This window comes from Chlorocebus sabaeus, unplaced genomic scaffold (assembly GCF_047675955.1).
Source record: "Chlorocebus sabaeus isolate Y175 unplaced genomic scaffold, mChlSab1.0.hap1 unalloc_scaffold_114, whole genome shotgun sequence".
NCBI lineage: Eukaryota > Metazoa > Chordata > Mammalia > Primates > Cercopithecidae > Chlorocebus > Chlorocebus sabaeus.
Window position 1 is genome coordinate 532,735 of NW_027326902.1, and position 24,529 is coordinate 557,263.

At 45.3% G+C, this 24,529-nt stretch overlaps 1 protein-coding gene across 1 annotated transcript in view; it reads right to left on the bottom strand.

The window, feature by feature from the left end:
• The window catches only part of LOC140710975 (cytoplasmic dynein 2 intermediate chain 1-like), a 102,508-nt gene extending 97,698 nt beyond the window's left edge, over nt 1–4,810 (bottom strand). Inside the window, exon 1 of the mRNA XM_073013972.1 lies at nt 4,195–4,810. Coding sequence (XP_072870073.1) covers nt 4,195–4,245 — 51 coding nt within the window. The 5' untranslated portion in view covers nt 4,246–4,810. The remainder of the gene's footprint in view (nt 1–4,194) is intronic.
• Between the last annotated feature and the right edge of the window lie 19,719 nt (nt 4,811–24,529).

Genomic DNA, 24,529 nt, shown 5'->3' on the forward strand with positions numbered 1-24,529 from the left:
TCAAAGTTTAAAATAATTAATTGTCTGTGCTCCAGTGAGCAGCTTTTCCATCAGGCCATTTAAATCAATGGCAGTTAATTCTTGACATGCCAGAAAATACTTCTCTACTTCCTGGAATAAAAGGTAACAGAAATACAGATTTTTAAAAATTATTCACTAGTCTAAAATGACACATTATTATAAAATGTATCCCTTTGGCTACTTCAAAAACTATTAAATATTACAAAATAAAAGTGAAAACAAGTTACAACAGCAGTCGAACAACAGAGGAAGGACAAATACTCCGTGGGTTTCAAATATCTTGTGTCAGACCGTATTTTCCAAAAACAGCCACAACAGACTCACGTCCCAACTGCTGCGCGCAGGAGTCTGTGCTCCTTCCGCGGCTGCTGGGCTCAACCCAGGACACAAGGCATCGTGGGCCTCCCAGGACAATGGGTTTCCACCTGGTCCTCCTGGGCTGCAGATCCAGATACTCCCCTGTGAGGAAGAGCAGCAGCCCTGGGGAGAGGCCCCTGCGGATGCCACAGCCCAGAGGGTCCCTCACAGCCAGCACCAGGGCAGGTGCGTGAGAGGCACAGCTCCCGCGGCCCCCCATGAGTCACCACCTCCCGAACCTCGAGTCTCCCCAGCCGAGGCCCCAGGTATCAGTGACAGAACTAAGCCTGCTGCTGTGAGCTCTCCTGATCCACAGAGTCTGTGAGAAAATTAGACGGTTGCTGTTGTCTCACACCACAGCCCTTTACACAGCAACAGCAGCTGGGATGTATGACAGACAGACAGAAACGAGTTTAGCATCTGGTGCGTACCACATGCTATCCTGAGTCAAGCACCATATTTCACTCTCATAACCCTACTAAGAAGGCTATCAGCTCCACTTTTCTAACGAGCACAGTGAGGCATCGCAAGGCTCAGCAGCTTTCAGCTCTGGAGTCCTGCCAATGCCAACACGTCAGGAACGGAACCGACTCCTGGGGAGTGAATGCCCAACAGTCGCCAGGGAAAGCCTGCTTGTCCCTGAGGACACCCGGTCACACCCGTCCGCTGCACTGGGCAACCGGTGGGCCCACAAGCTCACCTGTCTCTCTGGCCCTCACAGGCCCTGTACTTGTATTCAGCAAATAAACGCCAAGCTCCTCACACACACCGAGCACCGCCGCAGAGCTGGGGCTGCGCAGATAAAACCCAAAAAAGGCCCCAGCCCAAAAACGCCGTCCAGCTCCTCTGATGTTTGCTGTTCTCTACCACGAAAGTGTTTGCTCCTCGCTGGATAATCCACCTTTCAAGAGTGATGACATCCCTCCAGCTAAGCCCTCACCTTCCGGAAAGGAAGGCCTGTCTTAGTCCTCCGTCACCAGCACTGCTGAGCATGTCGCGGTGCCTCACCACCAGCCGTGACAGAATCCACACTGTGTGCCGGGAAAGGAGGCATCCCCGAGCCGGCTCACCAGGTATCCCACTGTTCTAAGAATCTGAGGGGGATATTAAAATAACAAGGTGCCGTGGTCTTAAAACATTTCCACTCTTCAACAACCCTTCCTTTACAAGTCAAGCCGATTCCCCTTCCAGCGAATGTGGGCCAGATTCTATGTCACACTCTTCTTCGTCTTCATCTTTTTGTTTTTCTGACAGGGTCTGGTTCCCTCACCCAGGCTGGAGTGCAGTGGCACAACCTCAGCTCAAGTCATCCTCCCACCTCAGCCTCCCCAGTAGCTGGGATAACACCTGGCTAATATTTGTATTTTGTAGAGACAGAGTTCCGCCACGTTGCCCAAACTGCTGAGCTCAAGCCGCCTGCCCAGCCACACTTCTGATGAGGAGGGCGGGTGGAGGCCTAGCTGTGTGCCTTCCCGCTCAGGGTCCCTTCCAGAGCTTCTACCTGGCTGTGGCGACCACTTGCTCTCACCGCACACCCTGGGAGACGCAGATGTCATAGCACAAGGATGCCCAAGCACTCCTAGGGAGGCCCAGGCAGAGGCCAGCACCAGCCCACACCTCAGAAGGGCCCCTAAGCCCAACCCAACCTTCAGGGAGCGTGAGGACTGCACCCTAACGTCCCCCCATGCCACTCCCAAACCCCGACCCACAGGAACCGTGAGGACAGGAAAGGCTGACTGTGCTCTAAGGCAAGGCTGGGACTCCCCTTCTGCACCCTCACCCCCAGCTGGGGCGCCTCCTGTCACACTGCACCACCGCCTCCTGGCAACCCTCGAGATGGTGATTCCGACAAGATCCATGCTGGTCTCCCCGAGGGGAGCATGAGCTTTGCCAGTGCAGCCACAGCTCCTTCTTCTGTACTGCTCCCGCTCCACAGCTGTACTGAGGCCTGAGCAGAACCTCAGTGCAGAACACACAGGGGCTTATCACCACGCCACAGTCACACACTCCAACAACACAGGGTACAACCCTATAACCCCAGTAAAACCTACCCACTTATCACCATGCCACAGTAACACTCCAACAACACAGGCTACAACCCTATGACTCCGGTAAAACCTACCCATTTATCACCACATCACAGTAACACTCCAACAACACAGGCTACAACCCTACAACCCCAGTACAATAGAGCTTCATGCCAAACCTAACCGCATATCACCATGTCACAGTAACACTCCAACAACACAGGCTACAACCCTACAACCCCAGTAAAACCTAACCACTTATCACCATGCCACAGTAACACTCCAACAACACAGGCTACAACCCTACAATCCCAGTATACCAGAGCTTGATGATAAACCTAACTTCAGCTAAGCAAAATCAATCAAGGATGATTTCCTGCAGAGAATATACCATAATTATCCAATTTTTCCCTTTGAGAAACACTTCCTTAAAGGTATAAATAAAGGAAGCATTTGGGAGTTTGTTTCAAAAAAAAAAAAAAAAAAAAACAGATTCAGTCCAAACGAAAAATGGAAACTTTTCATGGATAAGCCACTAAAACTCTTCCTGGACATGTGAAAATTAGGGCAAACAAAAAAAGCTGTAATACCTCATAAATATATTAAATAATTTTTTTTTGACACACTCTGTAACCCAGGTTGCAGTGCAGTGGCACGATCTCAGCTCACTGCAACCGCCATTTCCTAGGTTCAAGCAATTCTCATGCCTCAGCCTCCCGAGTAGCTGGGATTACAGGCACCCGCCACCACGCACGGCTAAGTTTCATAATTTTAGTAGAGACGGGGTTTCTCTATGTTGGTCAGGCTGGTTTCGAACTCCCGACCTCAGGTGATCCACCCACCTCAGCCTCCCAAAGTGCTGGGATTGCAGGTGTGAGCCACCGTGCCTGGCCAACTCTTTTTATTTAAAGTTAACTTCTACAGAAAGGTTTAATATAGGACCTGCTATAAACAAAAAGGCTGAATGGAACCCAGGACATGAGTGACCGGAGAGGGGACGCCCAGGATACTCAGGGACAGTCCAACAAGGAGACCCAGGAGACGTGGGCGCCACTGAGAGGGGATGCCCAGGACACGAAGGGGCAGTCCAACCAGGGGATGTGGGCACCACAGAGAAAGGACACCCGGGACACTCAGGGACAGTCCAACCAGGAGACGTGGGCACCACAGAGAGGGGACACCTAGAACCTTAGGGGACAGTTCAACCACGAGACACGGGTGCCACACACAGGGGATGCTGAGGACATTCAGGGGACACTGGGAAGGCACAAGGCCACCAGCTCAGAATGTGAAAAGTAAGTATATCACAAAACCTATCCAGTGGGGTTTCTTAATGGTTGTTAACATTACTGATGCTGATAAAGTTAAAAACCCTCAAGACAAGAGGTCTCTCACGGAGATCACAGGATTTTTCTTTGGTCTCTCTAGTTTTCAGGAAGAAAAAAAAAACAGCCATTTTCTTAAATGCACAGAATGCTGACTACTTTGGAGCACTTAAAACTCAGCTAATATGGACTGTTTACCCTCAAGTTTTCTATCCATGCTGTCTCCCTCCATAGAGTTTCAAATTGTTCAACAACGATTTACGGCTTCCCTGCCCCGGTGCTGTCGGTCCCCACTTGCCACATGTAAACCACATGCTTCTGCCAAGGCCTTTTACAGACCAACTTGACCAGCCCTCAGACTCTGCCCTATGGAGCAGCCCAGCAATCCATGCTTAAAATCAACTCTTCAAGTATGGAACCGATGGGCAAAGTTCCCCAGTACTCCCATCAGAACAAATCCCAACCTGGGGACAGGGCGAGACATCAGGAGAGCTAGGCAGCAAAGCCATCAGCATGAGTCAGCCCACACAGTGGATGAGAACTGGAGCCTGCGGTCTTCAGCATCTGCACGCACGTGTCCTGGGCCGGCATCCTTCGTGCACACGGTGAGCAAACAGGAGATGAGGGGCTGCCTAGCACCAACTCCCCAGGGCCTCTGTCCCTCGATTTACGCGTGATTCACATCAACTAAATCATCTAGAACCTTTTCATAACAAAACTCTTTGGAGAACTGTACAGTAAGAACCCTGAACAATGTTTAAATCCCTTTGAATTGCCTCCCAAACAAAACAGATCAAACTAATTTAACTCCCCTTCCCCTCAATGCAGGGCTTTAAGGGAATTCTTTTCCCCACTCTCATCTCATCCTGAAATCCAAGGAGAAGTAAACCTGGGCTGAAATCACCTCCATGGTGCACCCTCAGAGGTGGTGGAGCCAAAACGTCACTTGCAGGGAGGACACTCATGGCCCAGATGGAAAGCAAACCCCACCACTGTGCCATCTTGTCCGACCCACACTCCAAGTGGGTGTGCGGGCTTCCCGCTCTGTAAGCCAAACAGCAGAAACCCTGGACCTGACGCTCACTGCTCCTGCCACATAACCTCCGACAGCCGGGCAGACTCCAGCGAGAAAGTGCCCCTGACATCTGCAGCCACCTGTGGACAGTGGGCTTCTCCCCTTGCTTTCCAACCCAGCCTCATCTTTTAGAAAACACTCATCAGAGGTTAAAGTTAAATATTGATTTGAATTAATTAATTACACATTAAGAAATGTTCAAAGGAAGTTATTTTGGGCCAGGTTTCATGGTGGCTCACACCTGTAATCCTAGCACTTTACTAGGCTGAGGCAGGAAGATTACTTGAGCCCAGGAGTTCAAGACCAGCCAGGGCAACACAGCAAGACCCCATCTCTATTAAAAAAAGAAAATTCAGTCAAGCACAGTGGTTCAACCGTAGTCCTAGCTACTCAGGAGGCTAAGATGGGAGGATCACTGGAGCCCAGGAGGTCAAGACTGCAGTGAGCTGTGATAACACCACTGCACTCCAGCCCAGGTGACACAGCAAGACTCCATCTCTATTAAAAAATAAACAGATGAAAGCGTCACCAGATGCTACTATTTCTGTTTCTAACCTGTTTCTAAATCCATTCTTCCTTCCCGTGCCACCGCCATAAATCCATTCTGGACCTTCAAGTTGACCACAAGCTCTGTGCAAAGCAGCAAAGGCACCATCCAGCCTGAGTCCCCACACGACAAAGACACAGCGGCCCAACCCTGTGACATTCACCTACATGGACCCAGTGGTATAGCGCTGACATCCACGTCCTCATCCTGTTTCCTACATGACACTGAGAAAGAAAAGAAACTAATCTGAGGAATGTGAGCTCCTTTAAACGTTTCAATCCAGAGTCACTGAAATGTGACAGTGGTCATGTCTCACTCCCCGCCACACCCGGAGCTAAGGATGTCCCGCTCCCCCTCAACACCCGGAGCTAAGGACGTCCCGCTCCGCGCCCCCCCCCGCCCCGTGACACCCGGAGCTAAGGACGTCCCGCTCCCACCCACACCCGGAGCTAAATAAGCCGCCTGCTTTATGACCTCTTGACTCAGCATCACCACCAACAGTCATATTACTATTATTCTTATTAGAGAAAGGGTCTCATTCTGCCACCTAGGCTGGAGTGCAGTGGTGCTATCATAGCTCACTACAGCCTCGACCTCCTGTGCTCAAGCAATCCTCCCACCTCAGCCTTCTGAGCAGCTGGGGCCACAGAATAGCACCATAATGCCCAGGCTTTTTTTTTTCTTCAAAGATAGGGTCTTGCTATGTTGCCCAAGCTGGCCTTGAACTCTTATCCTCAAACAGTCCTCCCACTTCAGCCTCCCAAAGTACCAGGATTACAGACATGAGCCGCCACACCTGGCCAATAGCCATAAATTAACCTACCAATGTCATACACTGGACACCAGAATTCATAACCTACAGTTCAGTGATGTATAACCAATCAATAATCAATAATCAATGTCACTTCTGTAAAACAATGGGAATTCTTGACAAAGTGTTTTGTAATCCTCCCCTCTGCTGATTTGCCCTTTTCTCTTTAAACACTCAAGCCTCTCCTCTGTTCTCTGGAGCACCTGCCAGTGTTTCCCAGGCCATGGCCCTGATAGTCTCTATAATTAATTTTGCCTGAATTTTCTTTACGTTAATGACACCAACGTGAATTCTCAGAATTACAGACTGGAATGAGCAGGGCCACTAATGGCCAGAGCAGTGTGCTTCACTAACCCTGTATGGCAACACACCAAACTAGGCACACGCTAAAAGACCCAGAGTGCAAGTCTGGCTCCCACCTTTAGGACTGAGACGTAATTTACCTTTTGCTGTCCTCGTTTTTTTCAAAATTCTTTACACTATAATTTTTAAGTTATCAAATTACTTAGGGCCAAATTATGAAACGCAGCCTATCCAGGTCTTCATTCTATTACCTGACTGTGTAACTGACGCTCCCTGGTAGGAAAAGTGCTCCCAAGAAAACAGAAACTAAGAAAACTAGGATGATCAGTTTCCATTGCTGAATTCAAGGTTATTCCCTACAGTCACCGTAATTCACTCACCTAGGCCCTGGCTGGTGACCACACCGGCTGTTTCTAACAGTCCGCACTCCGTGTGACAAATGTGGCTGCAGGGAGCACCCGTGTTTTCGGTATGCATGTATGTGCAGATTCAAGTCCCATCTTCGAGCTGCTACATCAAAGCGGCAGATGCCTAAAACGCGGACTGCGCTGAGTCTACTTTGTAGACAGAGCTGACCTCAGGCTGATTCCTTTCTAGACTTGGCTGACAGATGAGGAGTGTAGGTAGGGGTGCCAGACGTTGGAGTGGCGAACAGATTTCATTCTGTAACTGCAGGCAGGACAGGAAACAGCTGAGCTCCATTTCTGTTTGCACTGAGGTGAAGGAGTGTTTTAGGGGAGAACCCAGACTAGGGGAGCTCAAGTGAAAAATTACAAAGGCTGGTCAGTATAACTGAGATTAGGCTTGCTGTGTCTGCTAGCTGATATATTTACAGCAGTTAGGATTCTACCTTCCCAGAGAGACCGGAACAGAGGCCCTCCTGTCCTTTCTGCTCTTTTCAAAGACACTCCTGAATTGCAGATTTAGAGACATCTCAAAGGGACAGAGAAGGATTCATAATTTAAGCCCTTCTAAACTCTCTTTAAAAAGGATGTCAGGGGCTTATCCTCGGGTGTTGGCTAAAACAGTAAATTATTCTGACAGCCCTGAGCTCTTCCAGACAACCCTGAGCTGGGCTGTCCCAGAGTTGGCCTTAGGCTGCTAGGAGCCTTGTTAAACTTTCGTCAAGAATCAGCACAGGCCTTTGAATGGAGAGTTCACGCCAGAGTTTCTGCGGTTCTCAGGAGGAACCCCACAAGCGGATCAGTGAGGACCAGCCTGGAAATCCCACCCTATCTACTCTAAAACATTCAGCCTTTCTAAAAACAGAATGAAATGGCATTGCACTGTACCTAAACAGGTCACATCACTAGCACATATCTCACATCAAAATTAAAAGGGCAGAAACTTAATTTAAACTAAGAATAACCTAAAACACAAACATACATGTTTATATTTTTCAAGCTATGATTAATAAATTTCATAACAATAAACTCACACATTACCTGTCAATTGTTTGGTATGTAACAAAAAAACTTAGAAATTTCTAAAATTTTCATTGACCATAAAAATTAATAGTCATATACATTGTAAGCAAGATAAATTAAAGAATTTTTAAAGAGCTAATATTAAAGAAAATTGTCACCATGCAGGCTGGTATAAAGCCTGCAAAGACATCATTAAGTTTTTTTCGATAGCTACGACATACTGAAACTTGGTATGATCTCAGTACAAATAAAGAACATAAGACTATTTATATTCATGATATCAATTATGTGAGCAGCTAAGTACAATGAAACAAACTGAAGGAAAAGCTTGGTGTATACTAAAAGCTATAATACCAGCTGGGCAACGTGGGTCACGCCTGTAATCCCAGCACTTTGGGAGACTGAGGCAGGCGAATTACCTGAGGTCAGGAGTTCCAGACAAGCCTGGCCAACATGGTGAAACTGTCTCTACTAAAAATACAAAAAAAAACTAGCCCAGCATAGTGGCACGTGCCTGTAGTAATCTCAGCTACTTGCAAGGCTGAGGCAGGAGAATTGCTTGAACCCAGGAGGCGGAGATTGGAGTGACCTGAGATCACGCCCACTGCACTCCAGCCTGGGGGACAAGAGCGAGACTTTGTCAAAAAAAAAAAAAAACTCGAATACCAAAATAATCCAATACAATTGTATTCCAATAATCTCATGAAAACTTTATCCTTCCCCTTACCTTATGAAATAGACTATACTAATTAATTCTCTATCACAGCATAATAGATACATAATTAGATTATAATGACCCATGGGTTAACTTTCTAAAAAGTTAAAGACCGATTAGAAATTGAGAACCTGTTACAGGAATTGATTCGTTGCCATGAAATATCCAGCTCTGAGGTTCTGTTGCTTTTGCTACTTTAAAAATGTTTATTTACTGGCCTGGCACAGTGGCTCATGCCTATAATCCCAGCACTTTGAGAGGCCGAGGCAGGCGGACCAAGACCAGACTGGCCAACATGATGAAATCCTGTCTCTGCTAAAAATACAAAAATTAGCTGGGCGTGATGGCACACATCTGTAATCCCAGCTACTTGGGAGGCTGAGACAGGAGGATCACTTGAACCTGGGAGGTGGAGGTTGCAGTGAGCTGAGATCATGCCATTGCACTCCAGTGTGGGCAACAGAGCAAGACTGTCTCAAAAAAAATGAAGTTTATTTATTAAATATGTATCAGAATAAAACCCCAAGTGATGGTCAAATGTCAAAAATAACAAATGGAAAAAGATCTATAACAAACTACATCCATATTCAGAACATCACAGATAAAGATCCTAAATCTTCTGGAGAGAAAGAAAATGTTACTCACAAAGATATCTTATCAGTCAAACACACTGCTAGAAGACAAAAGTATACCATCTTCAAAGTTCTGGGAAATTATTTTGCTCTTAGAATTCTATGCTGAGCCAAACTCTTAAACAATCTATCAGTACAATAAGGATATTCTTAGGGCGTACAGTTTTCTTCCCACATACACTCTTGTCTAAAAAGGTATGCGATAGGCCAGGCATGGTGGCTCACACCTGTAGTCCCAGCACTTTGGGAGGCCGAGGCAAGAACGCCGCTTGAGCCTGAGAGGTGGAGGCTGCAGTGAGCCGTGAGCACACCACTGCACTCCAGCCTGGGTGAAACAGCAAGACTCTATCTCAAAAAAAAAAGAAAAGAAAAAGGTACGTGAGGATATACTCCATTGGAAAAAGCAGGGAGATTTCAAAAAAGAGGAAGACACTTGATCCAAGAAACAGTAGGCCTAACCCAGAAGCACAATGAGAAAGAATTCCCGGATCATAGCTCTGTGCAGGTCTAGAAAACAATTTGTCCTGATAAGAACATAAAGTCAGTGAGCTCTCGGAAGAATTTCTTTTAAGAGGATTTCATTAAACAGATAATATCACATTAATAAGCTAGAAGACATCCTAGGGTTTAAAAATTTAAAACAGCATGTGTTCTTTTTTGCCAAAAAGAAAAAAAAAAGGCAAATAGGGCCATTTAAGAAGGACATGGTCCAAATATGAAGCAAAAACCATTGTGGTACATTAACTGAATGTAAGAAAAGATGACCCCTTTGACCCTGACACCAGACAGGGTCAGGAAATTAGTGGGTTTAGGGAGAAATGGAGAGTGTACAGCAGTAGCTTCCTAATCTTAACTAGGGGAAAGTTAAAAAATACTATCTAAGGTTGGCCGGGCGTGGTGGCTCATGCCTGTAATCCCAGCACTTTGGGAGGCCAAGGCAGGCGGATCACCTGAGGTCGGGAGTTCGAGACCAGCCTGACCAACATGGAGAAAGCCCATCTCTACTAAAAATACAAAAATTAGCCGGGCGTGGTGGTGCATGCCTGTAATCCCAGCTACTCGGGAGGCTAAGGCAGGAAAATCGCTGGAACCCGGGAGTTGGAAGTTGCAGTGAGCAGAGATCGTGCCACTGTACTCCAGCCTGGGCAACAGAGGGGAATTATCTTTAAAAAAAAAAAAACCAAAAAAAAAAACCCGAAGTCAGGTGATCGAAACCATCCTGGCCAACATGGTGAAACCTCATCTCTACTAAAAATACAAAAAATTAGCTGGGCGTGCTGGCGCACGCCTGTAATCCCAGCTACTCAGGAGGCTGAGGCAGGAGAATAGCTTGAACCCTGGAGGCGGAGGTTGCAGTGAGCCAAGTTCGCGCCACTGCACTCCAGCCTGGTGACAGAGTGAGACTCCATCTCAACAACAACAACAACAACAAAACACCCTAAGGTTGATATAACAGAAAATACAAATTAAGGAATATTATTCAACACATAAAGGTAAGTGATAGGGAAAAATATAATAGGAGTGAAGGTAGAAGAAAATGTATGCAAACTAAATTACTCATCTTTTGGTGGGGAATCAATAGACAACAGAATAGTACAGTAATATCTAACATTTATTGAGTGTTAATGAAAGCAGGCACTGGTTTGGTCGATGCACTTTTACACATAATATCTCACTTAATCTTCTTAAACACCCTATAATGCTGCCATTATTATTGTGCCCATTGAATGAACTAGGAAACAACACCTGTTAAGTAATTTTGCCAAGGTCATACAAGTAAAAACAAAAGCCAGAATTCCAACTCAGGCACCCAGGCTGCACTCTCTCAACTCCTTAAACTGTGACAAGTCATATTTAAACTTAAATCAGCTAAAACTGAATAAAATTTTAAACGTGGCTCCTCCGCCATCCCGGCCCCGCAGCACGGGCCAAGGCCGCCCCCAGGCCGGGCGCGAGGAGACCGGCCGCGGCGGCGACCGCAGGGCTGAGGCTGCACACACCGCCTCTCCCGACCGCCGGGAGCCCGGCGACCGGCCCGCCCTCGCGCCGACGGCCAGCCGCGCCTCCATTTCCCTTCCTGCCTCGGAGGCACCGCGGCTCCTCCGGGAAGCCCCGGCCCGGTCGAGAGAACCACTGCGCAGAGGGAAGGCGGCGGCGGCGCTGCTAAGGACGCCCGGAGGAGTCCGCGAAGCTCCACCACCCCTCGCCCAGACCCAGCGCCGCACCGACCTTCCCGGGTTCCATTGCTTCTCGCAGGCCCGGGCAGCCGCGGTGTCCTCGGCCCCGGTCAGGCGCGGCCCACCCCAAGGAGGCCACCTGTAGCCCCGCACACTTCAGCAGGCGCGTCCCAGCGCCTAGCAACCGGCAGGCAGGAGCAGCAGAGGGCCGAGCGGCCCTGCCCAGCGAGCCCTGCCCAGCGTGCCCTGCGGTCTCTCACAGTGCGCCTGCGCATTCCCGGCATTTTAACACCTGGCAGGCAGGAGCAGGGGAAGGCCGAGTGGTCGCTGCTCGGCGTGTCCGCGGCCCCTCCCAATGCGCCTGCGCTTCCCCGGCTCCTAGCAACCGCCAGGCAGGAGCAGCAGAGGACCGAGCGGTCGTTGGTCTCCCCAACGGGCAGGTGCAGTACCCTGACTTGGGGTGCCGGGGCTCTCGTCTCGCCCCAACCCGCCCCGGATTCCCGCGCGACCAGACCGACAGTCGGGGAAGATAGAAAGGGAGAGCAGATCTTGGGAAGAGCTTTACATTTGAATAAGGCTTTACACTTAACCGAATATATTCCCATATGTCGTCTTTTGATAAAAACAAGCAGTAAGGTAGGCAGGACTCAACGTTGAGAGACTATTTTTGTACAACACGTAAGGGAAAATCAAAAACTCTCAGGACCCCCGAACTCCTTCAGCCAAAGGGAAAGTTAGGCCTGAAAGCCTGAAACCGCCTTTCCAAAATTATGACTAAGATAGTGAAAGATATGTAACTTAACCCACAGCACCTTGCTTCTAACCTCCAAGGTGTCCTTGTTCCTTCCTGGCAGTAGGCTGAACTAACTTTGGGAGAAACTTAGTTTATAGTTTATAAACACAGACGGTAACAGTCCTTTCCCAAAGCAGGCCTTCTTCTTGTCTGGGAACTTGATTGCCTTTAGAGGACTGATGTTAGCCACAAGATTAGAAATTATGGTTTAGAAGTCATGCAGCTGGAGGCTACAATATTCTGACCCTCCCTAAACTGCTCCTAAGATCAGTGTTTGAGATATTTTGCAGACCCTGAACTTCATGGATCAGCTGGCACCACCCAGATCAATAAACTGGCTCATCTGACCTTGTGGCCCCTCACCCAGGAACTGATGAGGGCAAGAAGACAGCTTTGACTCCCTATGATTTCATCTCTGACCAATCAGCACTCCTGGCTTACTGGTTTACCCCAACCCAAGTTACCCTTGAAAACTCTGATCCCTGAATGCTTCAATGCTTGAGGAGACTGATTTGAGTAATAATAAAACTCTAGTCTCCTGCACAGCCAGCTCTGCGTGAATTACTCTTTCTCTATTGCAATTCCCCAATCTTGATCAGCTCTGTCTAGGCAGCGGGCAAGGTGAACCCCTTCGGTGGTTACAAGCCGAGTCACCCAACACCCTCTTCCAAATGCATGACTGTTGATTCGCAAGCTGCAAGGCTCCTGCTAGCCAGGCCCCTGTGAAGGCAGGGCCGGGCACCCTCGGCCGCCACAAGTCTCCCAGGCGTAAATGTTTTGCTGTCCTGGAAACCTTTCAAGATGTGTGTCCTCCCTTAAACAAAGACATGCCAATTGTAACTCCCCTATCCCCCCGCTCCCCGACAGGCCCTGTGTGTGATGTTCCCCTCCCTGTATCCATGTGTTCTCATTATTCAACTCCCACTTATGAGTGAGAACATGCGGTGTTTGGTTTTCTGTTCTTGTGATAGTTTGCTGAGAATGATGCAAACCCTCTTCTTGCTGGGGACTAGATGGCCTTTGGAGGACTAACAAATTAGCCATGAGATTAGAAATTATGCTTTAGGAGTCCTGCAGCTAAAGGCCACAAGATTCTAAACCTCCCCAATTACTCCTACGGATAACATCACTATTGTAAAACCTAAGATTGGTGCCTGAGACATTTTCAGTCCCTGTACTCAATGGGTCAGCTGGTGTAACCCAGATGGATAAATTGGCTCATCTGGTCTTGTGGCCCCCACTCAGGAACTGACTCAGCGCAAGAAGACAACTTCGACTGCCCGATTTCATCTCCAATCCTACCTATCAGCGCTCCCCACTTCTCAACCCCCCCACCCACTAAATGATCCTTAAAACTCCAGTCCTCAAATTTTGGGGGACACTGATTTGAGCAATAATAAAACTCTGGGCCAGGCGTGGTGGCTCATGCCTGTAATCCCAGCACTGTGGGAGGCTGAGGCAGACAGATCACCTGAGGTCAGGAGTTTGAGACCAGCCTGACCAACATGAAGAAACTCCATCTCTACTAAAAATACAAACTTAGCCAGGCGTGGTGGCACATGCCTGTAATCCCAGCTACTCAGGGGTTGAGGCAGGAGAATCTCTTGAACCCGGGAAGGTGAGGTTGTGGTGAGCCAAGATTGCGCCATTGCACTCCAGCCTGGGCAACAAGAGCAAAACTCCATCTCAAACAAAACAAAACAAACAAACAAACAAAAACTGGTCTCCCAAACAACTGGCTCTGCATGAATTAAACTCTCTCTCCATTGCAATTCCCTACCTTAATAAATCAGCTCTGTCTGAGCAGCAGGCAAGGAGAACCTGTCCGGCAGTTACAAGTGCAGCTCATAAAAACTAAGGTCTAAAACGAAAGACTGTTCAACTTCACACTGATAAAGTAGATTACAAGTGTGGACAAAAAGAATCAACTCAGTAAAATACTTGAAGAGATTTATCCTGGGCCAAATATGAGTACCAATGGCCCATGACACAGCCCCAGGAGAGCCTGAGGATATGTGGCCAAGGTGGTCAGGGTACAAGTTGGTTTTATACATTTTAAGGAGACATGAGACATCAATCGATACATCTAAGATGTACATTGGTTCGTCTGGAAAGGGAGGACAAGAAGGCAGGACAGTATGGCATCTTCAAAGTCATAGTCTGATTCAAAAGTTCTCTGATTGGCAGTTAGTTGAAAGAGTTATTATCAATAGAAAGGGCCAGGCACAGTGGTTCATGCCTGTAATCCCAGCACTTTGGGAGGCCAAGGTGGGTGGATCACGAGGTCAGGAGATCGAGACCATCCTGGCTAACACAGTAAAACCCCATCTCTACTAAAAATACAAAAAATTAGCTGGGCATGGTGGCAGGTGCCTGTAGTCCCAGCTACTCAGGAGGCTGAGGCAGGAGAATGGCGTGAACCCGGGAGGCAGAGCTTTCAGTGAGCCGAGATCACGCCACTGCACTCCAGCCTGGGCGACAGAGCGAGACTCTGTCTAAATAAATAAATAAATAAATAAATAAATAAATAAATGAAAAGAAAGGAATGTATGGGTTACCACAGGTTGTGGAGACCAAGAAAACCTTGTTCACCACGTGCAGATGAGGCCTCCGGGTAGCAGGCTTCAGAGAGAATCGATTGTAAATGCTTCTTACCAGACTTAACCCTGTTCCATCTGTGATTCAAAAAGGAAGGAGGGTATCATGAGGCATGTCTGTCTCCGTGTTTCCATCATGTCCTGAACTAGTTCTTCAGGTTAAGTCTGGAATGCCCTTGGCCAAGGAGGAGTGGTCCATTCGGATGGTTGGGGGGGTCTGAGAATTTTATTTTTGGTTTACATCCTCCCCTTGTAGCCAACATTTGTCAGAGGCAACACCAGTGGCCACCGAGCTTTTATTTTGTTCCATAGCATTGCCAGGGTGACATGGCTGCCAGCCCTGGATCTGTCCTGTCTCTCGATAGGACACCCTATGGCCAAGAGACTTAGAGTCGAAAGACTTGTAGCCAATTAAAACGTTCTAGGCCAAATGGGAATGGACACAGACAAGCATTCATTAACCCTTAAAAATTTAAGTAAAAAGCCAACAAACAAAAAGCCAAAGGCGCGGGTACAAACCTGACTGAACTACTGTAATCTTGGTTTTAGTTATAGACTTACAGTAATCAGTGATACAGAACATAAGCATTGATAAAACCTTTTAAGCTAAGGATTTGTAGAGACTTTTGTTATGCTGCAATGCTTTTTATGGTCATTTAGTAATCTGTCCTATAACAGCTGATAAACTTTTTTATTTTTATTTTATTTTATTTTTTTGAGATGAAGTCTTGCTCTGGTCCCCCAGGCTGGAGTGTAAGGGCACAATCTCAGCTCACTGCAACCTCTGCCTCCAGGGTTCAAGCAATTCTCCTGCCTCAGCCTCCCGAATAGCTGGGATTGCAGGCACCCTTCCACCACACCTGGCTAATTTTTGTATTTTTGGTAGAGACAGGGTTTCACCATGTTGGCCAGGCTGGTCTCAAACTCCTGACATTGTGATCCACCCACCTCAGCCTCCCAAAGTGCTGGGATTACAGGCGTGAGCCATCATGGCTGGCCGGTCTGAACTAATTGTGTCCCTCAAAACCAGCCCTTACAGGCGGGGCGCGGTGGCTCACACCTGTAATCCCAGCACTTTGGGAGGCCAAGGCGGGCAGATCACAAGGTCAGGAATTCCAGACCAGGCTGGCCAACATGGTAAAACCTCGTCTCCACTCAAAAAACAAAAATTAGCCAGGTGTGGTGGCGGGCACCTGCAATCTCAGCTACTTGGGAGGCTGAGGCAGGAGAAACGCTTGAAACTAGGAGGCAGAGGTTGCAGTGAGCCAAAATCAGGCCACTGCATTCCAGCCTGGGTGACAAGAGCAAAACTCCATCAAAACAAAACAAACAAACAAACAAACACACACAAACAAAACCAGCCCTTACAATCTCAGGCACCCAGCTATTCTGCTATAGTCCCTGGTCCTAGAGGAAGGGTGCCTGTATAGTCTTAGCAGCAGGGCATTGGCCGTGAAAACCAGGCAGGCACAGTGGAATGCCCAGGGGCCAGTACCGTATCGCTCCAGAATTCCGTGATTGTGGCTTCCTTGGAGGTAAAACAAGAAGAGATAAATAACATTAATAATTTGACAATCAAAAGGGTATTTGTGTGTCAGAACAGAAAAAAGAACCTATTCTGCTGGGGCACCAACTATAAATATGAAGAAAAATTATAGCCTTGTGCTGTTTACAAGATTCTTGCAGCCGAGAGATAATTTGTGATTCAATCTGCACTCAAAAACAGAAGTCACGACTGTCATCAGTAACAAGTGTTACACTTTTCATTTGACTCAATTTCTCTCTAGCTCTCCTCTTCTAACAGACATTATAGTTAAGACCAATTTCTGTGGAAAAATATGTTTTAGTCTTATTATACTTGGCCTGATTATTTGCATAAAGTGCAGCAAGAACCAATTGACTATAAAGGCTCTTTTTAAGTTGGCTTTGCTAGAACTTTATCTAAAAATATGTTAATCTGTTTGTGTGTGGTTTTTTTTTTTTTTTTTTTTTTTTTTGAGACAGTTTTGCTCTTATTACCCAGACTGGAGTACAATGGTACGATCTTGGCTCACTGCAACCTCTCCACCTCCTGGGTTCAAGCAATTCTCCTGCCTCAGCCTCCTGAGTAACTGGGATTTCAGGCACCACCACCACACTCAGCTAATTTTTGTACTTTTTGTAGAGACGGGGTTTTGCCATGTTGCCCAGGCTAGTTTTGAACTCCTGAGCTCAAACAATTCACCCGCCTCAGCCTCCCAACATGCTGGGATTGAAGGCATGAGCCACCATGCCCAGCCAAAAATATGTTATTCTAGTCAAAGCCCTGGTAAAATAACCAGTGTCTCCAATTATCCTGTTTCAAAACAAAACATTTAGACTCTTACTAAATGTATGTGAATAACTATATTATCATAAAATCACAAATAACTTGCAAATTTAGTCAAACTCAGATAGAAAGGTAAATTTGTTCACAAAACCCAATTGCTCTAACCTGTAAATAACTCAAAAGAAAATTGTTTCCTTGACTCTTGTTTAACAAGAGCAGCAGACTGCCAAACAAGATGTCATTTGTTCCTCTGGAAACTGTCATTCGCGATCAAGCAGCCCTTGTTGGATGAGAGCTGTTTATCCGGCTCCGTAGACTCCAGCAGCTCCTCAGAGTTAGTCTTGGGGAAAAACAGGCTCCCTACTCATGAGCATCTCCTCTTTGCAGTCCCAGGCAACAAGATCCTATGCAAACTATTTTTATTTTATTATGGAACTCCTTTTCTGGCACCATTATTCCTATTAGCAAAGGGATAGCTTCAGTTAACATTCCATAGCAAGCGGAAGCTCTCCAGTCCAAAGGCCCGGGAGTCATTGGGAAGTGCCCACAGGTTTCTGCCATAAGCCCCAGTAAATGCTCCACAGAGGGCTATGAAGTGGAGGATTTGTCCCAGGCAAAACTCCAGCTTCTACCCTACGTTCTGCGGGCTCGGGCAGTCTTACTACTTCCCATTTAACATGTACAATTGATGGCAGTGGCTGATGCCATCACAGCAGCTGCAGCAGGGAGGCCTGGCTGGGGCTGCACACTCCATGAAGCTGGTTGGAGCCACATCCCTTCTGAGTTGGGACGGGAGCTCTGTGGGTGTTCCCGCAACCTCCCAAACTGTGGCTGTGGATTTGTGCCTCCCTGTGCTTTTGCCATGGAGTGGCCAGGAACAAGCAGGATCTGCCCTCCCAGGTGCAGCTACAGCAGCTGGACCTGCATTTGCAGACCTGGGCCTCCCACTTCCTGGAGTAGGCAGGAGCTGGGAACAAGCAAGAGCCCTGGGCCCTTCCGAGTTGGTGGGGTGGGAGCTCCCAGGTGCAGCTGTGGCCACCCTCCCAGGTGCAGGACCCGGTGTCTCTGTAGCCTGCACCCTCAGGGGCCCCAGGAAGGACCTCCTCTCCCCACTCCCCATCTCTGCAGGCTCAGGGGTGTCTGCTCCCACTGCCTGGCCTCTCTCTGCTCCTAGCGCCTACTCCAATCTCTGAGCAGGGGCTAGGGCCATGAATGGCAGTGGGAGGCAGATTGATTCCTGGGCAAAAGGGGCCAGGCCCCCAGTAAGGCCCCACGTCTAGGCCAGGGAGGGCCTGAAGGCTGGAGACCAGGCTGCCAGTCCTACGCACCAGAGTGGGGGCTCATGGTGTCTCTTTGGGGCTGCCCTTGGCCACCCATGGACCAATCAGGATGCACTTCCTCCCCTCTGAGGTCCATAAAAGCCCTGGGCTCAGCCACAGCAGGGCAGAGGAAGAAGAAGAGTACCCTCTCTGTTGAGAGCTGCAGAGAGACAACCCGACAGCAGAGAGGAACCACCCTCTCCAGAGCCTCCTCTCCACTGAGAGCTGTGGACATCAGGACGACCAGCCACAGAGCAGAGCTGCCTTCTCCAGGGCCTCCTCTCTGTAAGAACTACAGACTCCACACAGATGACCTGCCTACAGAGACGAGCTATCCACTGTGGGTCTCCTCTGAGCTGCTGTAACACTCAACAAAGCTCATGTTAGTGTGGTTCACCCTCCACTTGTCTGTGTACCTCATTCTTCCCTGATGCAGGGAAGGATCTTGAGCAAAGGCACAGCAGTCACAGAGGTTTCTAGCCAGAAAATCAACCCCCCAAAAATCCTGTAATACAATTAACATTTCTCAAAGGGCAGACTGACATACCTTCAGTTTGATAGTTCTAGATAGGGGAAACATCCCTCAGCCAGATACAATATCCATTTTCATATGACATTTAGGTAAGAGTCACAACTACATTTCATAAAACTTATTTAAACAGCTCAAATTTCATAGTCCTATAAATCTGTACTGTTTATGTTCCCATCCCAGGAACGTTTCTTCTCTACCCACAGACCATTTTACCTTTTCTAGTAAAAAGGGATTTGGTTTCCCAACAGGGAGCTGAGCCAAAGGACTCAGGCCCTTTTGTCAATCTTCATCTCAACATGCCTCAATGTAAGCTTTCTCATTATAACCTTTGCCTTTTGATTTTTCTTAAAATTTCTCCAATCTGGGTCAAATACAGAAAACTTGTGTGGGGCCGCTTCATGCTGGGGGAACAGCAGGGGTTCCCTTTGGTCCACCCAATTTTCGATGGTGTCGTAAAGACCTTTGTTTTAACCCCATCAGTTTTCATTTTATTTATTTCGTTTCTTAAAAACCATCTAAAGATTTCCACCACCCTTCTGGGGCAAGTCCTTTAACTCCCTTTTGCCTTTCCCATTTTTTTTTTTTTTTGTAACTGCCCTAATGTTTAATTAAGCATCTATAAGACTCATGGGGGACAGAAAATTTGATAAGGCTTCTCAAGCAGTAATATCACCGAAGGTGCCCACATAAAATGGACCCTTTTACCCTCAACATTTACCATGACCTGGGTAATAGACATATGCAGGGGGAGAATATCCCAGTCATCACAAATCCAGTCCCACATGGTTTATCTGTAAAGCATATCAGCTGCTTCATCCAGGGTGTTCCACTTAGCATTTTATAGGGAGAGTTGGGCAGTTCACTTCTCAGGGCAAACAGACTTTACAGTGACAATTATCCAGTCCACTAGGCTGTTCACTCTCCCAGGAATAACCTCTTGTGCAATTGGATCACATATATCCCTCAGGGATTGTTTAATAGTGAGCTGTGGGTCCTACATCAACCCAATCATGCTCTTCCATTCTGTAGCATTTACAGATATTGTCCACATCTGTCTTTAAAATGAAAGATACTGTCCATTGGATACTGTCCAATACAGTAGTTATTTTTACAGTCTATTATAATAAATGTTTCTCAAGAAGCTCATGATACCAATCTAAAAATGGAACAATTCCTTTACATCGTACCCTCTGGTTTTAATAGTTATTTGATTTTGCCCTTCCCCCACACTGACTGTCTTCTTAGCAACCACAGGTCTTAGAAGTCACTTTTGTTGCCTTGGCTAAATTTTTCCTTTTGTGGGTAGCTTTGAGGCTAGTGACTGAACTGAGACAGATCCACATGGGAGCATGGTCCAGTGTTAAGGCCCAATCCAGCACTGTTGTACTTTCACTTTAGCTATTACAGAAAACAATAACCAAGGGATGAATATTTTGCTTTTTATTATTTTGAATTTCCTTATGCAGTGAGTGAGCTAACTTCCTGGGAGTATGACTATGATCTGTCTCTGAATCCCACTGGTAGCTTTTACCTTCAGGAACAGAATGTAGCCCAGCTGCAGCTCCTTAAGAAGGGTGACGACATGGCCACCCAGGAGGCAAAGGTTTCTCATTCCATGCCTTTTTTTTTTCTGTATCCATTTGGTTTCATCTATATAATTTTTTCCTTATTTTAAAGGAAATTTTAGAGTTTAAGGTTTAAGAGTTACTACATAAAGTGACTTTTAAATAGTCTCTAAACTAGAAAAAAATACATTTTCTTTAGCAAAAGCCACATCCTTGTGTTTGTATAAACTTCACCAGAAACACCACTTACTCTCCTACTAGTTTAATTCTTAGTAACCCAAATTCCCAGTGAAAAAAACTGAGGTTACTTAATTTAACATTACATGACTTTAAGATTTTTAACTACTGGACAGAATTTTGAGATTAAATTTACCAAATTAATCTTACCAAATATTACTAAAGTGATGTGAACAAAAAGGCATCAGAGCTAGCTTTTTATGAGTCTGATAAGCACTTACTTTTCTTTAAGTCAATTAATGAGAACTCTTTCACATAGTTTGGTAGTGAACTATCACTTTCACATGACACATATAAACATATAGATATTACAGACATACAGATAAAGGAAGATCCAAAAGATTTTTCATTTGCCTGTTTTCAAAAATTATCTCCCTTACCTTAGATTATTAATTTTTAAAAAGCCAACAAAAGGTAAAGTAGCCAACAAAAGGAGAAGGAGAGAGTTACTATCCCAGGCCTTCTCAAAAGAGCTGAAGCAGCAGGGTACAGTAGAAGTTGTGCTTCTGAGACATCAATCCGAAGTATGTTTCAAAGAGAAACAGATTATAGAATTTAAAACTTAAGTTCTTCTTGCATTAAGAGTAATTCCGTATTTTCAAAAAATCTCGTTCTAACCAATTCTTTAGTTTTGTACAAGTGTATTTCAATGAGTCCAATATATATAAAGACTATTATAATTTATTTTAATTATAGTCAATTTAGTTATGTAACTTTAACATTTTCCTTTTTTTACTAACTGTATTGCTTCTTACATAGACCATTCACAACATGCTTGAGCTTTCTGGTTTGTCTTAAATATCCCTCTTCCTTGAACAACCATTTCATTTTAGGACAAAAATTCACCATATAAGATTCTTTCTCATAAAAAATTACTTTTCTTTTATCTTCTTACCAAAATATATCTTTATATCTATAACTTTCTTTACAACTCTCCTATTTCTTGGTTCCTTTTACCTTGTTTTGTTTTATTTATTTATTTTTGAGATGAAGTTTTGCTCTGCTGCCCAGGCTGGAGTGCAGTGGTGCAAACTCAGCTCACCACAACTTCTGCCTCCCAGGTTCAAGTGATTCTCCTGCCTCAGCCTCCCAAGCAGCTGGGACTACAGGTGTGCACCACCACACCCAGCTAATTTTTGTATTTTTCTACAGATGGGATTTTACTATGTTGCCCAGGCTGGTCTCAAACTCCTACTCTCAAGTGATCTGCCTGCCTTGGCCTCCCAGAGTGCTGGAACTACAGCCATGAGCCACCATGCCCAGCCTACATGGTTTTATATGTAACCTTTAGATAACCTTTGAAGTAGACAAAAATTATTCACCATTTAAAAAGAACACATTTTTTAATGTTCTCCTATAATTTTTAAATTAGAAATCCCAGACATTTAATTCATATTTATTATTTAATATAACTTTAAATTATAAATTATGACAAGTTTGTTTACAAGCATTTGTTCCGTTACACTTACCTGATGAATTTATTTAATAGTTTATGTAGATTACTTATGAAAACTGTGATAGTCATCATTTAAAGTTATTTCCCTGTTAACCATCTGTATAGCCTGTGAATTGCAGGCATTTACCTAAGCAATAAAGTTAAAGTTAAGTACATAGGTATTTTACTAGTAATTTGAGATTTAGCTGTTTTCATTAAACCTACAATATTAAATGTCTTCGAAAATTACACAAGCAACAATCATTCTATTTTATGCTTGATTTAGTTTTACAACCCTTATGGCAAATTTTGACTCCTTATAGTATTCTGCAGGGTTAAGTATGAAACCACTTGATCAATAAATGCAAACAAAAATGTTGCCAGTTCCTCCATTACTAATATTACTTTACCAATAATTTTAATACCAATAATTTTAAAACCAACTTATCAATTAAAGATTTTACTTAAGTCATGTGAACTTGAGAAGCATTTGGGCTTACTATTTAATTTACAAGTACTCTTTACCTTTAAACCAATTTGGTATCTCGTGGCCAAAAATACACAACACACATACAAAAAAAATCCTATAGCTTTTACTTCAGAACTCTAGCCATGAGATATTAATACAAACTTACTGGTTTATAAAACAACAAAAACAACAACAATAAACCAGTTAGATCCAAACAGTGATTTTTTTTTTTTATTGTACTTTAAGTTCTAGGGTACCTATGCACAACGTGCAGGTTTGTTACATATGTATACATGTGCCATGTTGGTTTGCTGTACCCATTAACTCATCATTTACATTAGGCATATCTCCTAATGCTATCACTCACCCCTCCCCCCACCCCATGACAGGTCCTGGTGTGTGATGTCCCCCTTCCTGTGTCCAAGTGTTCTCCTTGTTCAGTTCCCACCTATGAGTGAGAACATGCAGTGTTTGGTTTTTTGTCCTTGTGATAGTGTGCTGAGAATGATGGATTCCAGCTTCATCCATGTCCCTACAATGACATGAACTGATCCTTTTTTATGGCTGAATAGTATTCCATGGTGTATATGTGCCACATTTTCTTAATCCAGTCTATCATTGGTGGATATTTGGGTTGGTTTTAAGTCTTTGCTATTGTGAATAGTGCCACAGTAAACATATGTGTGCATGTGTCTTTATAGTAGCATGATTTATAATCCTTTGGGTATATATCCAGTAATGGAATGGCTGGGTCAATTGGTATTTCTAGTTCTAGATCCTTGAGGAATCGCCACACTGTCTTCCACAATGGTTGAACTAGTTTACAGTCCCACCAACAGTGTAAAACTGTTCCTATTTCTCCACAGCCTCTCCAGCACTTATTGTTTCTTGACTTTTTAATGATTGCCATTCTAACTGGTGTGAGATGGTATCTCATTGTGGTTTTGATTTGCATTTCTCTGATGGCTAGTGATGATGAGCATTTTTTCATGTGTCTGTTGGCTGCATAAATGTCTTCTTTTGAGAAGTGTCTGTTCATATCCTTTGCCCACTCTTCGATGGGTTTTTTTTTCTTGTATATTTGTTTGAGTTCTTTGTAGATTCTGGATATTAGTCCTTTGTCAGATGAGTAGATTGCAAAAATTTTCTCCCATTCTGTAGGTTGCCTGCTCACTCTGATGGTAGTTTCTTTTTTCTGTGCAGAAGCTCTTTAGTTTAATTAGATCCCATTTGTCAATTTTGGCTTTTGTTGCCATTGCTTTTGGTGTTTTAGACATGAAGTCCTGCCCATGCCTATGTCCTGAATGGTATTGCCTAGGTTTTCTTCTAGGGATTTTATGGTTTTAGGTCTAACATTTAAGTCTTTAATCCCTCTTGAATTAATTTTTGTATAAGGTGTAAGGAAGGGATCCAGTTTTAGCTTTCTACATATGGCTAGCCAGTTTTCCCAGTACCATTTATTAAATAGGGAATCCTTTCCCCATTTCTTGTTTTTGTCAGGTTTGTCAAAGATCAGATGGTTGTAGATGTGTGGTATGATTTCTGAGGGCTCTGTTCTGTTCCATTGGTCTATATCTCTGTTTTGGTACCATGCTGTTTTGGTGACTGTAGCCTTGTAGTATAGTTTGAAGTCAGGTAGCTGCCTCCAGCTTTGTTCTTTTGACTTAGGATTGTCTTGGCAATGCGGGCTCTTTTATGGTTCCATGTGAACTTTAAAGTCGTTTTTTCCAATTCTATGAAGAAAATCATTGGTAGCTTGATGGGGATGGCATTGAATCTATACATTACCTTGGCAGTATGGCCATCTTCACGATATTGATTCTTCCTATCCATGAGCATGGAATGTTCTTCCATTTC